The 13,664-nt window shown below is 37.6% G+C and overlaps 1 protein-coding gene across 1 annotated transcript; it reads right to left on the minus strand.

Moving 5' to 3' along the window:
* Positions 1-172: 172 nt before the first annotated feature.
* Positions 173-13,595, minus strand: LOC103804210 (aminopeptidase Q-like; the record flags this gene model as incomplete). Its single annotated transcript, XM_009076809.1, has 13 exons — positions 13,501-13,595; positions 12,394-12,536; positions 11,188-11,327; positions 9,766-9,892; positions 7,440-7,594; positions 6,047-6,160; positions 4,825-4,968; positions 4,445-4,510; positions 4,260-4,325; positions 3,032-3,201; positions 2,309-2,385; positions 302-441; positions 173-238 (listed from the first exon to the last, which is right to left on the minus strand). Coding segments are annotated over exons 1-13 (1,503 nt in total), but the record flags the coding sequence as incomplete, so codon positions are not given.
* Positions 13,596-13,664: the final 69 nt, after the last annotated feature.

Genomic DNA, 13,664 nt, shown 5'->3' on the forward strand with positions numbered 1-13,664 from the left:
GCTGTGAGTAAGGGGAGTACCTGAATGCTATCTTTAGAGCCTAGCCAATTAAAAATGATGGATAATTGTACGCCTGCTTCTGCACTGTATAAGAAAGAGCCTGTCGGACAATAAAGATGGAGCTTGCTGTATCACCCACACGGAGTCGGCCGCTTGCTTCCCTGTGCGGAACCTTCACCTTTCCCAACATTAGTTTCTCATTATTCCACATTTTCATCAAAGCGATTTCTGGTAAAAACTAAAAGAAGAAATACATGGAAAGAGTCTGTTTATAAGCTTGAGAAAAGAAACATGATCTTACCTTTGGATCATTTTCAAGCAAGAGTGCTAATCTTTTCAAGTTTAATTTGTCATAGTTCACTCTGTAGTATCCACTCAAATTTACATTTAGCAGGATCCAGTCATATTCTGACTCAAATACTTCCATTTCAGGAAACACTTCTGTGAAGTGACATTAGAATATATCATTTTATTTTCCATGGACTGCTAAATTCTCTTGCATTTATAAACAGTATATTTGGTGCTCCTCTGAGATCTGAGACACAAGTTTTAGGTTAGACTCAAAGAGAATTTTGTGAAAGCTCAGTGCATTTGTGATCTGATCTCTGCACAGCAGAATGACTTCAACAAGCCACTGACCCCTGAGCACCTTGAAATCGCAAAAGGGAGATGGAGACCCACTTTGCTTCTAGTCTTTAGATCTTAGGCAACTGAGGGAGTTCAGAAAGCTTACCTAAGAATAAACTCTCTGGATGAAAAGCAATACCCTCACGTGCCTGCTGTTGGGCATGCACCCCCAGCATACGCATTGCAACACAGTGCTCAGTACCTTACAGAAGAACCAGTAACCAGTATTCACATAAATGGAGATCAAAAAAAGCAAAACAGGTAAGTTTAAGCAAGACACAAGTAATTGAAGATGCTTATTTGCAATAAAATAACACTGTAGTTGTTTTGAGTTACATCACTCACTTATCTCCTCCTTCTGCAGTTCATATCATCTCACTGCTACCTGTTCATGTGTTCATGTCTGATTGACTGCTCCTGATAACCTGCAGTGCATTTGAAGGAGCCAGTGTAGTCTTAAGGAATCTTTAAGCTGCCTCATAAGAAGCGTATTCAAATGCTGTTTTAACTGGCTACAGTCATCCTGATTTGAGAAAGAAAACTCACTTAGGAGAATAAGTCAATACTGGTGAGTAATCTAGACCCAGCACTGCTTTACCCTGTACAGAAGACTGACACTTCTGTGTTTAGACAGCACAAGTACTGCAGGATGTTTTCAGGGGATATATGGATAAAATAGATGTACATCCATTTTTTGCTTATTTACTTGCTCATATACCATTAAATGAATGATCACCCAAGCTGTCCTATTGCTTGAAAAAGAGGGGAAGTAACTTTTAACCAATGCAAACAAAGGGTGGAGAGCTGCAATGTGGACACAGCATATTGTAGTTTTGCTCTTAAACATTCCAATGCATGTATCTGCATCTCCTTGTAACTGATATGAAACCTGATGGAGTTCAGGACTGACTTGCCAAAGGAAAAGTATTACCCCATTCTAATGATTATGTTTCTTTCTCAAAAGAAAATATAGCTGTTTATTGGAAAGAGCTGAACTGAGAAAGAAGTTAATTTTTTTATTGGAGATGCCCATAAAACCACTTTTCTATTAGAAGACTTTAAAACTTTTAAAAATGCTACTCTTTTTCATTAAATTTTTCATTAATTTTCATTAATTAATTTCATTAAATTTTCATCAAATTTTCACACACAAATTAAATTAAATAGTGCTGAAAATTTTACTTTTCTGGTTTTACAGATAGTAATTAATAACACGGTTGGGTCACATCTCACTGCTAGTTTTAGTTTTTTCAGTCTTGTCTCTATTACTTGAGCTGATCATTTTCTGATACTTCACAGCTGAGATCCGACCTATACTCAAAAGCTGGTGTTAACATCAGTGAGATCTGTTGGGGTAAGAATAATACAGAAACATGAGGAGCAAGACTTTGAACTTGCTTAAAAATGACAAAATCAAAATTACTGTGGAAACCTCTACTCCTAGTATGCATTGTACCATATAATGAAAAATATATACTGAAGTTTGATGCAACCTAGAAAAAAACCATTATATTAACCTACTGCTATTGTAACACAAGATCGTCACAATGGATAAACACAGACAATTCTGTATTAAAGTTTTATCTCCCTATTCAATTGAATTATATCCTCAGTTTATAAAAGACTTCTGAGTGTTTTTATCAGCTTGATTTTGGAATGTGCAAACAATTACATTACTTACTGCTGCTTTTATCTAGCCACATTAAGGGTTGTGATGATCCATTTCTCATCCAAGAAATAGGAATAATCCATGTGTTACTTAACAAACAAAAAAGAGAGATAATATGATTAATTCTTATGCTTAATTATGCTGAATTTCATGAATATTCAAACTCTAGCCAGGAGTTTCCAAAGTGGGAGACCAAAGGCAGCTCCTTCTATCACCATTTTTAGGCATCTAAATAAGCAGCAGAGCTTTCAAAAGCCCCAGGCACTCAGCAACACTCACTGACAGGAAATGTAGAGCTGCCTGTCAAGTATCAGTACTTTCTGAGAAAGGGATCATTTACACGAGTATTTAAATGCAACCCTTTATCCTTGTCAGGCAGAAGAGACTGATAGTAAGTGCACTGGAAGGAAGTTACAGCATGGTTCATCCAGGTCACTTCTTTGTACACCTGGGGGATGAGGAAAGAAGAAAATGCCAGGCAAAAATCCTGCCTCCAATCTATGGCCTATGTCTGTCTTTATTGTTATGTGGATGGAAAAATCACTATTCCAGAGGAAAGCAACATTTTGGCAAAACAAGCAGACTTTGCAGAACTATTGCAAACTCCAGTCTCAAATAAATTTTACTTGACAGATTGTGACAAGAGAATCATCAAGTTAAAATATCAGATGACAACTGAAGAGTTTCGTGGAAAAAAAACCCAGAGTATAAACATAGAACACAAGCTAAACATACTTGTAAGAATCAGTACTCTTTTCATTCTTTTTATTAAGAAATTGTTCCTGTCTAATTGTTCCAGTGGTTACATTTAATGTTAAAACTGGAAACCCATTTTGGCAGGTCCAGGAATCCATTATTTGTTTTACAGATGCTGGCAACTGAACTTCGTCCTGTGCATCTATGACCTGCAAGAAAAGAGGAATCAGAAATATTTATGATAAACAGGTACTTATTGATATTGCTTCAGCAACACTTCAGAAGTTGTTCTAACACATTACACAAAATAACTGCTTACCAGTTTACTGGTCTTTGACTCATGTAAAAAATCAATGTAACAAAGCCCAATGGACATTTCTGACATTATAATAAAGGTAGGATAAGCCTTATTTAGGAATTATGAAATACTGAGATAACATTTCTCATTCTATAACCTGACTGCTATCCTTTCTTTTTCTCGTGTTAATACTTAAATGCCTGTATGGCTATGACAGACTTGATTTGTTAATTTCATTCAAATAAAGCTGCTGAAACACAAAGATTTTTAAGTGACCTAATGAACAAACTGAATAGTGAATACAAATTGAAAAAGATACTATGCTAGAGTCCCAACTAGTGTGAATTGGTACAGTCTTCACTGGCTTAAAAGATGTGGCAGCCTTGCATATCTGAAATTGCAACACACTCATTCTTAAGACTGAGTCTGCAACACAATAGAAGCCTTCTTTAAAGGAACAGAAAAGTGGATTTAAAAAAAAATAAACCTATTATTAGCACCTGTCTTCTTTGTCATATTTCTGCCAAAATCATGGAAGGGTGAAATGCTGAGCTACTGCCCTTGGTATAGACTTTGCTGGATCTGTGACATATCAGCATCTTTGATCATCAAGCCCAAGGCACCATACACTCTGATCTGGCAGAACTTCAGCTCCAGAACAATAGGCTATGAAGTTTCATGTAGGCTTATGCAATCACCATGAAACCCAAAACTCCGCCTGGTCCTGACTTCCCATCTTAGCTCTCTACTCCTTGGACTTAGTTCTGCTGATCTCAGGTACAATAAAGGAGCCAAATTAATACTTGCGAAGACACTGGCAGAAAGAACCAGCAAAGCAAATTTTATGCAAGAGAAAGACTGCACCAGGGATAGCCTTATTCCAGTGCAGTCTTCTACAAACACTATACATCCTAAATTTGGACTGCACCAAACACCAAAGAAAGAACACTAGAGATATAAAGTGAGTACCATCTGGATGTGGGTCCAAAGATCATCTTGATTAGCATTTGAGAAGGAAAATTCTTTCAGATACAGCTGTGTGGAAACAAACAGAAGCATCAGAATTCATGAGGGCTCAATGAAAAGCATCAGCAAAGCAGACAACAATTTCAAGCTTATAAATCAAGACGAAGGGGTTATTTTTTCAAACTTACAGTAAGTGCTTTGAGGAACAGCTTTTCAGTCAGGAAGCCAGAAAGCATCCAGGTTACAGAAGCCCCCTGGAGTACAAAAAAAAAAGATATGAGAAAAAAATGAATTATTATTGCAATTATTGTTGCAATATTTTTTCAAACTGTATTCCATAGGATTTAGTCAGGCTACTCCTACACTTCATATTTCACAAAGGTTAAAAATGTTTCCAGCATATCTTTCATAGCCAAATAGGTTTGCAACACCCAATAAATTTGTGTGTGCAGCAGAAACAAATCTTGAATGACGAAACAACAGTTTCGTTCAATAGTTCCTCTCAAACATACTTTGTAACACTAGTTTAGAATCCACGAGAAACGGAAAGAATTTTATATTTTTAAACCTTGTTGTATGTGATGCTGTCAAACAAAGACATTAAAGAAAATGATCCTTTGATCTTGTCTTCACTCTCTGACAGTGATCGAACTCCTATTTCATTGTCTTCCCTTAAGACACGTTGTACAACATGATCATAAAAGATTTTATCCTGCAAGAAAAAGACAAATCTAGGTGAGCTGAACAGAAGATACTTATTGGCAGGAGAGAATGTAGATATAACCAGCACTAATACAAATTGTTTGTCCATAAGCAAGGAATGATCTTTTCCCCCACTCCCTAACTTTCCCATGAAGTAGAAGGGACTGTATACCCAATCCTAAAATTTGGTGGCCTTTACACTTTTCAGTGATATAAAAATACTGCATTACAGAAAACAAAGTGAGCTATTATCAAAGTTCAAAGCAGAAGGTTAGCATATCCGATGACCTAAAAATCCTTGTGACAGAATTTGTTTGACATGCCTGTATTAGTTTCCAATTAAGCATGTAATTAAGCACTTTGGTGAATGAGAAAAGGAAATTGACAAATGGTATTTCAACTGAGCCAAATAAAAAGCAGACTGGATTAACTGCAGGCACAGGCCTGCCCATACCAAAGACTTTTCCTTCCTTCCAAATCTTAGGGCACTGACATTTAAGATCACTCAGGCAAGTTCATCTCATGGATTCACCTACCCACCTGTCTCAGAGTTTACTGATGGATGGAGTTTTCTAATATACTACGGGATTTACACTTATTCCCATTTGGGCTGAACAGGAAGGAATTTTAGCCTGCTGTTGGATTAGTTATGTGCATTATATTTGCCTTATTTACAGCTAGACCTTCAGGAACCCAGTGGGGTAAACAGACCCAAAATGGCCCAACCTAGTCACTGCCTGGTAAAGATACCTGAGGCATGGGATATTTAGAAAAGGGCTGGCCAGGCAGGGAGGCTGTATCAGGATCCAGGAGAGAAATCTGGGTTTGTTATATGATAGATCTAGGGCAAAACTCCAACTCCGTGTCACTGCAGAATCACAGCTGTCCAGCTGTCCTCTGAACCAGCTGTACAAGAGCTAGGTGTGATCATGGGCACCCAACAGAGACCTACCAGGAACTAATCAAGACATGCTGGTCTTTCCCATGGGAGTTAAGTTAATAATAGTATTGTTTAATTAAATCCCATCTCCTGCACTTTACTTTGCTTTGTACATGATGGAACTTTGCTAGTAAGCATTCGTACTTACCAGTGAAAGCCTGGGTTCAATAAAGGTAGCTCCCAGATACTCAAAGTAAGATGCCAGTCCCTCATTAAGCCACAGGTCATTCCACCACTTCATTGTAACCAGATTGCCAAACCACTTAAACATAAAGAAAAAATATCTCAAAATCTCTTTGGACTGCTGTTTTCATTTCTTTGCAGGTTATGCTAAACTAACTTTATTTAATGTGTACATGTTAACTGAATAAAATGCTGAATATTCCTGCACACGGTGAAAGTTCAGTAGAAAAAGATGTACCTTGGATCAAGTCAGAAGTTTAGGGCAGTTATTTTTAAATTGCTTCATCTGTAATTTCATACAATGAATATGGATCTCAGTGCTTTATGTCATTCTTTCAGGATATGTCATTTTAAACACTTTTCAATGCAATTTAAATATCCACAAGATCATATCAGGCTATGATTAAAAGTAGGGCATTTATTAAGCAATTACAAAAACATTTTTCCGTGTTCTTAACAAAATGAAATTGTCAGGGGAATAATAAACAGAACTGGGGAAATAACAATTTCCAAAATCAGCAAATCCCTGTTCTGGCAAGTATAAAACTTCCACAACAGCTGCTGTGTACTCATATTTGGCGGTTCATATTTAACAAAATAATGACCACTTACAGATTTGTATTTTATTTGCTATTTCTTAAAAACCATTACTACAACCTTATTTTAAAATAGAGTTTAATTAAGTGCTGGCAGCTTGTCAGCAGCCCTTGTTAGAAAGGCATACAGGTGCACTAGCCGAATTAAACTCTCTTGCTACTTTCTTGACTAAGTGCAGTTATTGCTCTGGCAAATAACAGTAAATTAGACATAGTAAATAAAGAATTGAAATTGCATTATCATTACAAATCCAGTAAGAAAAAATTTGAAAATCTCTACAAAAGCTGGACAAAGATCCAGTTACAGTGTAAAATGTCTTCATGCTTATTTTGTTCTATCATACCACAGGCTGTTTCTTACAGAAAAAATACCTTTTGCAATGTACATGAACTGCCACTACAAAAGAATACTGACGACCTCCATTAATTCTCCTACCAAAGTAGTAAGTACACTGTAAAGAGTACTGTGTCATCCCTACATCCCTAGGGTATCTTCTAGCATGGGATTCAAGTACTGTGTAAGAAAAAAAAATTAGTTCAGTTTTGTATCAGTGAGTCTTGTGCAGTCAGTATGCAGTCTGTCATTTGTAGCAGTGTTTTATAAGCAGAACATATGATCAAATAGGCTTTCAGTACTTTAGTGCTCACCCCCCTATTGGCAAATAATTATTTTGCTTCTACTAATCAGTAACTGCATCATCATCAATAAGAAGGAAACAATGTCATACACAAATAAATGTACAGAATTTTTTTACCACATGCCTGGTGTCCTAGCTCATGTGACACTATTAAGGCAATCATTGCCTTTCTGCTTGTGAATTTATCACTTGGGATGTGCATCAGTGATGATTCTTGGAAAGTCATTAGCCCCCAGTTTTCCATAGCACCTGCTCCAAAATCAGGCAATGCAACCAGATCTAGCAGACAAAAAAAAAAAAGAGAAGTATCTTTAACACTTTTGTAAGTAAAATGCTCACATGACTTTAGTGTTCACACTGGTGCAGCATCCAATTAAAGGATACTACAGTTTAATAGCTCTTTGTGGTATTATGGCAAACTCCAAAATTTATTCATAATGCTTTTCACCTATGATTGCCGCTCTTTCAGGAAGCCACATAACTCCCACAAAGCCCAGCTCTGTCCTGTATCTTGTACATACAAATGTTTTTAATGAAAATGAAGGCTAGAAGAGAATATATTCACTGTTGATAGTCAGAAATCTTTCTCTGTGAGTTTCTGCTGTATTTGGGTAAGGTCATACTTACCTTTTTCTCCCAGCATAACAACTGATAAAAAAAAAATCTTGCTCTTTCAGCTTTATGTGGAGGTATCTTTTACACTCTTACTTGAAAGGCACCTTAGAAATATTATCTTCATTTACACAGTATGACGGTTAGCTCTGTACTGCCCTTCTGCCTTAAACACAGGGAGCAGTTTTCCAGTTCAGATATGAGAGATGAAGAAAACATCAAGGGACTCCAAGAAGGACACGCTGTTTAAACTTGGCATCAAAGATCAACATTTGGAAAAGCTATACAGAGCATTTTGAAACAAACACAAGCTTGTATCTCAAACCATCTGACCATGAGAATCTCCAGTCCAAAAGCTAAGCACTTAATGTAGGCATGTTGCTGAACTACAGCACAGCTAGGCTGCATGTCAGCAGGGCTTATGACCTACAGCTTACAGCAAAGGTATTTCACTTTTGGTGAGGCAGCCTTCATCTAGCCAACTTGGGGCAAGAGAGCTCCTTTGTAACTGCATTAAAATCAGGTGAAATCAAACCCTTAAAGATCACTGATTTTAAATGTGTTTATTCTTAATTTCACATTTTGAGTTTGCAATAGAAATCTCTAGCATTTACAAGGAGCTATTCTTGGTTGATCTAATCTTACTGATTTTTAAGCAAAACATGAGAGAAAGATATTGGGAAATCCAGTGGATATTGCATGGCATTACAGTGGGGATTGTCATGGTATTACAGACTTTTGTGAAACTGAAATCCTATTAAACAGTAAGTCCATAATACCATTCTTTCATTTTGTAATAGCTTTATATTAGTGAATTAATGTATTGACATTGCTGCTAAACAGAACATGAGCATGAAACAGAAATGTCTATAGCCCTTGATTACTAAGATAACAAAATTTAGTGAAAGCTGCATATATTACATTTTCCGTGATGACTGTAGGAATTCCGCAAGTTATTAGAAATACACTGGGAGATAATACATATACACAGATTAAAATTTATTTCTCTCAAGTGCCAAAATACAGATTCAACAAACTAACAAAATATTCCATAAGAATAGAGCTAAATTCTTCCCCTACAGTCCTGCAGTCTGCTAAAATCATGCTGAAAACCTCCAAATTTCATTGTAAATGAGAACTGCCTTCTGTGCTCTCAACTTTCTACTAATTTGTATAAAAGAACCCATTTCCCTATAATATTCATGCTGTAAACCTTGGAAATCCACGTACAAGTAGCAAACAGACTCTGCAGTGAAACTACATGATGGCATTCTTTTTTCTTGAATCAAGCTTGACTCAACTGACTTACCTGATGTCCATTTTAAGTAGAAACAATGTTTTCCTGCAGGAGTCTTTTTTCTGGGGAGGAATGCGCCGGAATTCATGGGGTAACAAGGAACACAACTCATGGGTAAGACAGGAACATGACGAAGAAGGCAAGGAATGCTTCAGGGAGACACAGGTTACAGCAAGCATGGATTTACTACGAGGACACAGGGACTAGAACATCCTTGCATATTATGGTCTGTGCATCCCAGAAACCATGGACTGAACTACTCCTTTCTATCCACTTTGTTGTCCTATCTGCCCCTTTATGAGGAGACTATGCTTTAAAAGAATGAGTGGGATGTGAAGGTAAGAGTGCTGAGTTACAGGTTAATAAAAGTCATGGTGCAGAAAGGAGAATTCAGTGAGTTAAGGTTTAGGGGTTTATTAGAGGGTAAGCTGTAAAAGAATGTGGTCAGCTGTAAAAGGAAAGCACCGCAAAAGAACCCATTGTTTCTGTGAATGTTATGCCATCAGCAGCCATTTCTGGTCCATTTCAGAAGTCCCCTCACCTGTCTTTGGCAGAGGATAGCTGATGTTAAGTATGTCTTCCAGAAATGCAAATATTGGGCCCGTGATATTTAAAGCATAGTCAAGATACCCATTTTTAATTGCCTCTTTCCGAGCCCAAATACGTATCTGCAATAAAACATGGAAGAGTAGTTTAAACAACCCACATATTTTCATTTTCTTTTCCTCGCTTTTATGAATCATTGGGGGAAAAAAATGCTGTCTGTCCACACCAGGCCATGCAATGAAGCTTTTAATGAAAACAAGTCCAGATCAAGTTTTGCTGAACCTAACAAAATGCTGCACAGAGCCTGATCCTGCTACAATCTAGGAGATTTCCAGTAACTTCTGAAGGACCAAGATTTGAATCCAACTATACATTGCTGGAACAAAAAAACTCATGGTTTTTCTTTTATTAAGGGGAAATACTGTAAAACTATTTAGAATTACATACTGAGGCAAATGTGTTCCAGCCAGTGAGTCTGGGCCTAAAACCTTCTTTAGCCCACCTGAAGAGAGAGATAAATAGATGGTCAGAGAGTATTTGCAATGCAAACATATACATCTCTCCTCTTGAATTTTCTCATAGCCTGAAACAGACCACTGGCCTCCCTCTCTGCTGGAGAGAACAGATGACATCTGAGCAGATGACATCCATACCTCTCAGTAAGAGAGACCATTGCAGCAAGCAAAGCTTTCCCCTCCTGTGTCCATTTGCTTTGTCACAGTTCTGAAAAGGACAGCTGCTTGCGCAAAAGTGGTGGAGTAGGCTTAGAAAAGTTTATGCATCCCCTATGTATTGCTGAATCAAAGACTCCTCCAGGTGCCTAGCAGCTCAAATCCTCCACATTTCATTCATCTAAACGCTGAGCAAAACTGAATACTAACAGATGAAGAAGCTTCAAACACAAAACACTTTCAGAGGCTAAAAAATGTGCCCACTGCAGAATAAAATGTTAAAATACTAGTAACGAAATGCTTGGAGCACACTATTGCTCCTACTGATGACATGACACTGCTTCTCAAAGAGCCTTGAAGAACAAGACACTGAACTTCGGTGGTTTGTCACAGCAATGGAAACAGGCATTTTTTCCAACTAGGACAGCCTAAGAAAGTAAGAAGGTCCCGAATCTGTCCAGTACTTTCTGCAAAGTAGCTGCTCCTAAATTTTAACATACACAGCCCATACCTACCTGTGTAATTGTATGAAGTGAACAGGACAAGACAATAAACTAACTGTCGTAAAGGAAAGCTTTCTGCAGAAATATCTACAGGATAAATGTTAGCAGTTTGGCTACATAAGCAAATGGGTTTGGAATGGAAAACAGAGTTAATGTCTGTGATACCTTCTAAAGCACATGATACACCGTAGAGCCAACTTCTGTTGTAAACTGCTATAATTTGTTAAACAGTCTCATATTTACCTCGTTTCCCTGCGTGGTTCTGGTGATATAATCAAAATCACAAATCACAAAAGCAGTCAAGTAAGTTGACATTTTCAGTGATGTGTTAAATGTGGTTACAGTCCATAGGCTTCCATTTTCATCTTTCATTTCAGATACATCTTGAAAAAAAATCAAAGAAATACTCAAACCATTCCTCTTCCATAATAAACATGGAATTTTGTGCCTTCTGCATGTTTTTTAATCACTCTCTTCAATATGCTGTATTCCTGCACTAACTTCACGTGTTTCTGGTAGAAGGCAGGCAGCCAGACTCGTTGCTACTGACACGTATCAGAGTCATGACCTTCCACACAAACACCAAAAAGCCACTACTGAGCTTCTTAACTGAAGTCTTGGAAGCGTATCAAACTGCATCAGTTTTAAGATGTGAGCAAGCTGTGCACAACCCATCCCATGCTGCCTATCTCTGAAACATATGATCTATTATGATTCAAATGTAGGTCACATGTGCCTAAGAATTATGAAATATTTTAATGATACCTTCCTTGTAAATAAGGGGGACATGGACAAGAGTTTCAGGGGTAGAAAATTCTTCCAGCAATTTTCACAGGGATCCCATCTATTATAATTCCTAAGTTACTTAGCTTCCATGCAAATCTCATTTGTTTGGAATCTCATACGCCACATACATCCCACATGAGGCCCCAGCAAGGGATCTCCACAGCCTTGTAATCCTCTCAATCTGATTCTGCACCTACACAGGAGGCTATAGGGTCTCTGCCTGGTAAAACAATTTTTTGCATGTTCTAAGTATGTCTTCAAATCTACTGAGAATTAAAGGAATCCTTTGATATCACAAACAGAAGCTTTGCATACTTAGGGGTGACATTTTGTTTTAAAAAGGAGTCACACAGTAAGACAGACACACTGACTAAACACTAAACAGTAAACACCAAGAATCAAACTCTGCAGCCCCCAGCAAACAGAGGGAAGCACGCTGCAATGAGAAAACTGCCATAATTATTGCCATTGGAGACACTAATTATGAAGAACAGTGTCCAAATCATTAAGTTCATGGACACAGATTTTCTGTGCCTTGTGAAGATGTTAGCACATAGACAACAGGGTGCTGCTGTAGCGGATTATAGTAGATAAATTACACCCCTTTTAACAGTAATCTAAGGGGGGTGAGAGGAAAATTAAGTCATCTTGCTGTTTACCTACCAATAGCAGGCATGTTGGAGAGAGCCACATAGTTTGGGTCATGAACAATTCTGATATTAAACGTGGCCTTCATGGCAGGTTCATCGAAACACGGGTAAACTCTCCTGGCATATGTTGGTTCCAGTTGGGAGGCAATGAGCATACTGTATTAAAAATACAAGATTAGTCCAGCAAGCTACAGTTGATCAAAATTCATATATAGCACACAAAACAAACAAATTAGAAAAAGCAGGAAATGAATCATGTAGATAGGCAGATTTGGAAAAGATTTGGCTATTATTTAAATCCATGATTAAATCCCTGGGCTGAACAGCCAGTTATGTTTGGATGCTTGTAGAGAAAAGCAGTCTTTTTAATTAGGTCTTTTTTTTCCCCTCACAGGCCTCTTCCAGATACCGTATTCAATATTTGAAGTTTCCTATTTTGTTTATTAAGAAAGAGATGATAGAAGTTTTACATGCAGCAGATCAGTGCTCAAAAGTAATACAATGCCCAACTTTAATGTCATCCTTAGAATATCTCTGTACACCTGCTCCTCTCTCTGGTGCGTGCCCTCTAATTAATTAATTACTGGTACATTTTAATAAAACATTGTAATAATTGTTAGTTAAATCTGTATACATGCACTTGCATACCTCTCAAATCCCACAGAAAAGAACCACTGCAAAAAGATCACCAGTGCACTGGCAAACCCAGAATATAATATTCAAAAGGATCCTTTTCTACCTTATGCTTAAGAGCCTCTCCTCACTTAGGGCAGATCTCTGTGGCACACTGTAATGGGTGCACTCCTCCTGTTTGAACTAAGTGAACTTTGGTCCAGGCAGATGCTCAGCAAGTAGGTCTAACCAAAGTTAACTCTACTGTGTGAGGCTATCAACGAGCAAACCAAAACCAAAGGTTTGACTAGGGGCTGGACTGGTAAGTCACAGAAACTGCATTAATAGTACAAAAACTTACTTCAAATCAACCACTTTGCAATGTAAATATCTGCAGCTATCAGGGTCTGTTGAGCTCTCCCTCCATAGCACCTGGCTGCATAGTGGTGATCTCCCCTCAAGCAGGTATACCTCTCAAGGTTACCCTTGAAGCTGAGAGACCCCTTACCTGACACCAGACACAGATGAGTTGGTAAGTGACATTCTTTGCATGCATGTAGCATTTAAGATACGTAAATTTGCATGATAATCTTTGTACCCCATACTAACTTTAAGTGTTGAGCATTTATAACAATTTATATTTAATATTTATTAAATATTAAATATTAAAAC

The sequence above is a fragment of the Acanthisitta chloris genome, unplaced genomic scaffold, assembly GCF_000695815.1.
Source record: "Acanthisitta chloris isolate BGI_N310 unplaced genomic scaffold, ASM69581v1 scaffold40166, whole genome shotgun sequence".
In the NCBI taxonomy this organism is placed as follows: domain Eukaryota; kingdom Metazoa; phylum Chordata; class Aves; order Passeriformes; family Acanthisittidae; genus Acanthisitta; species Acanthisitta chloris.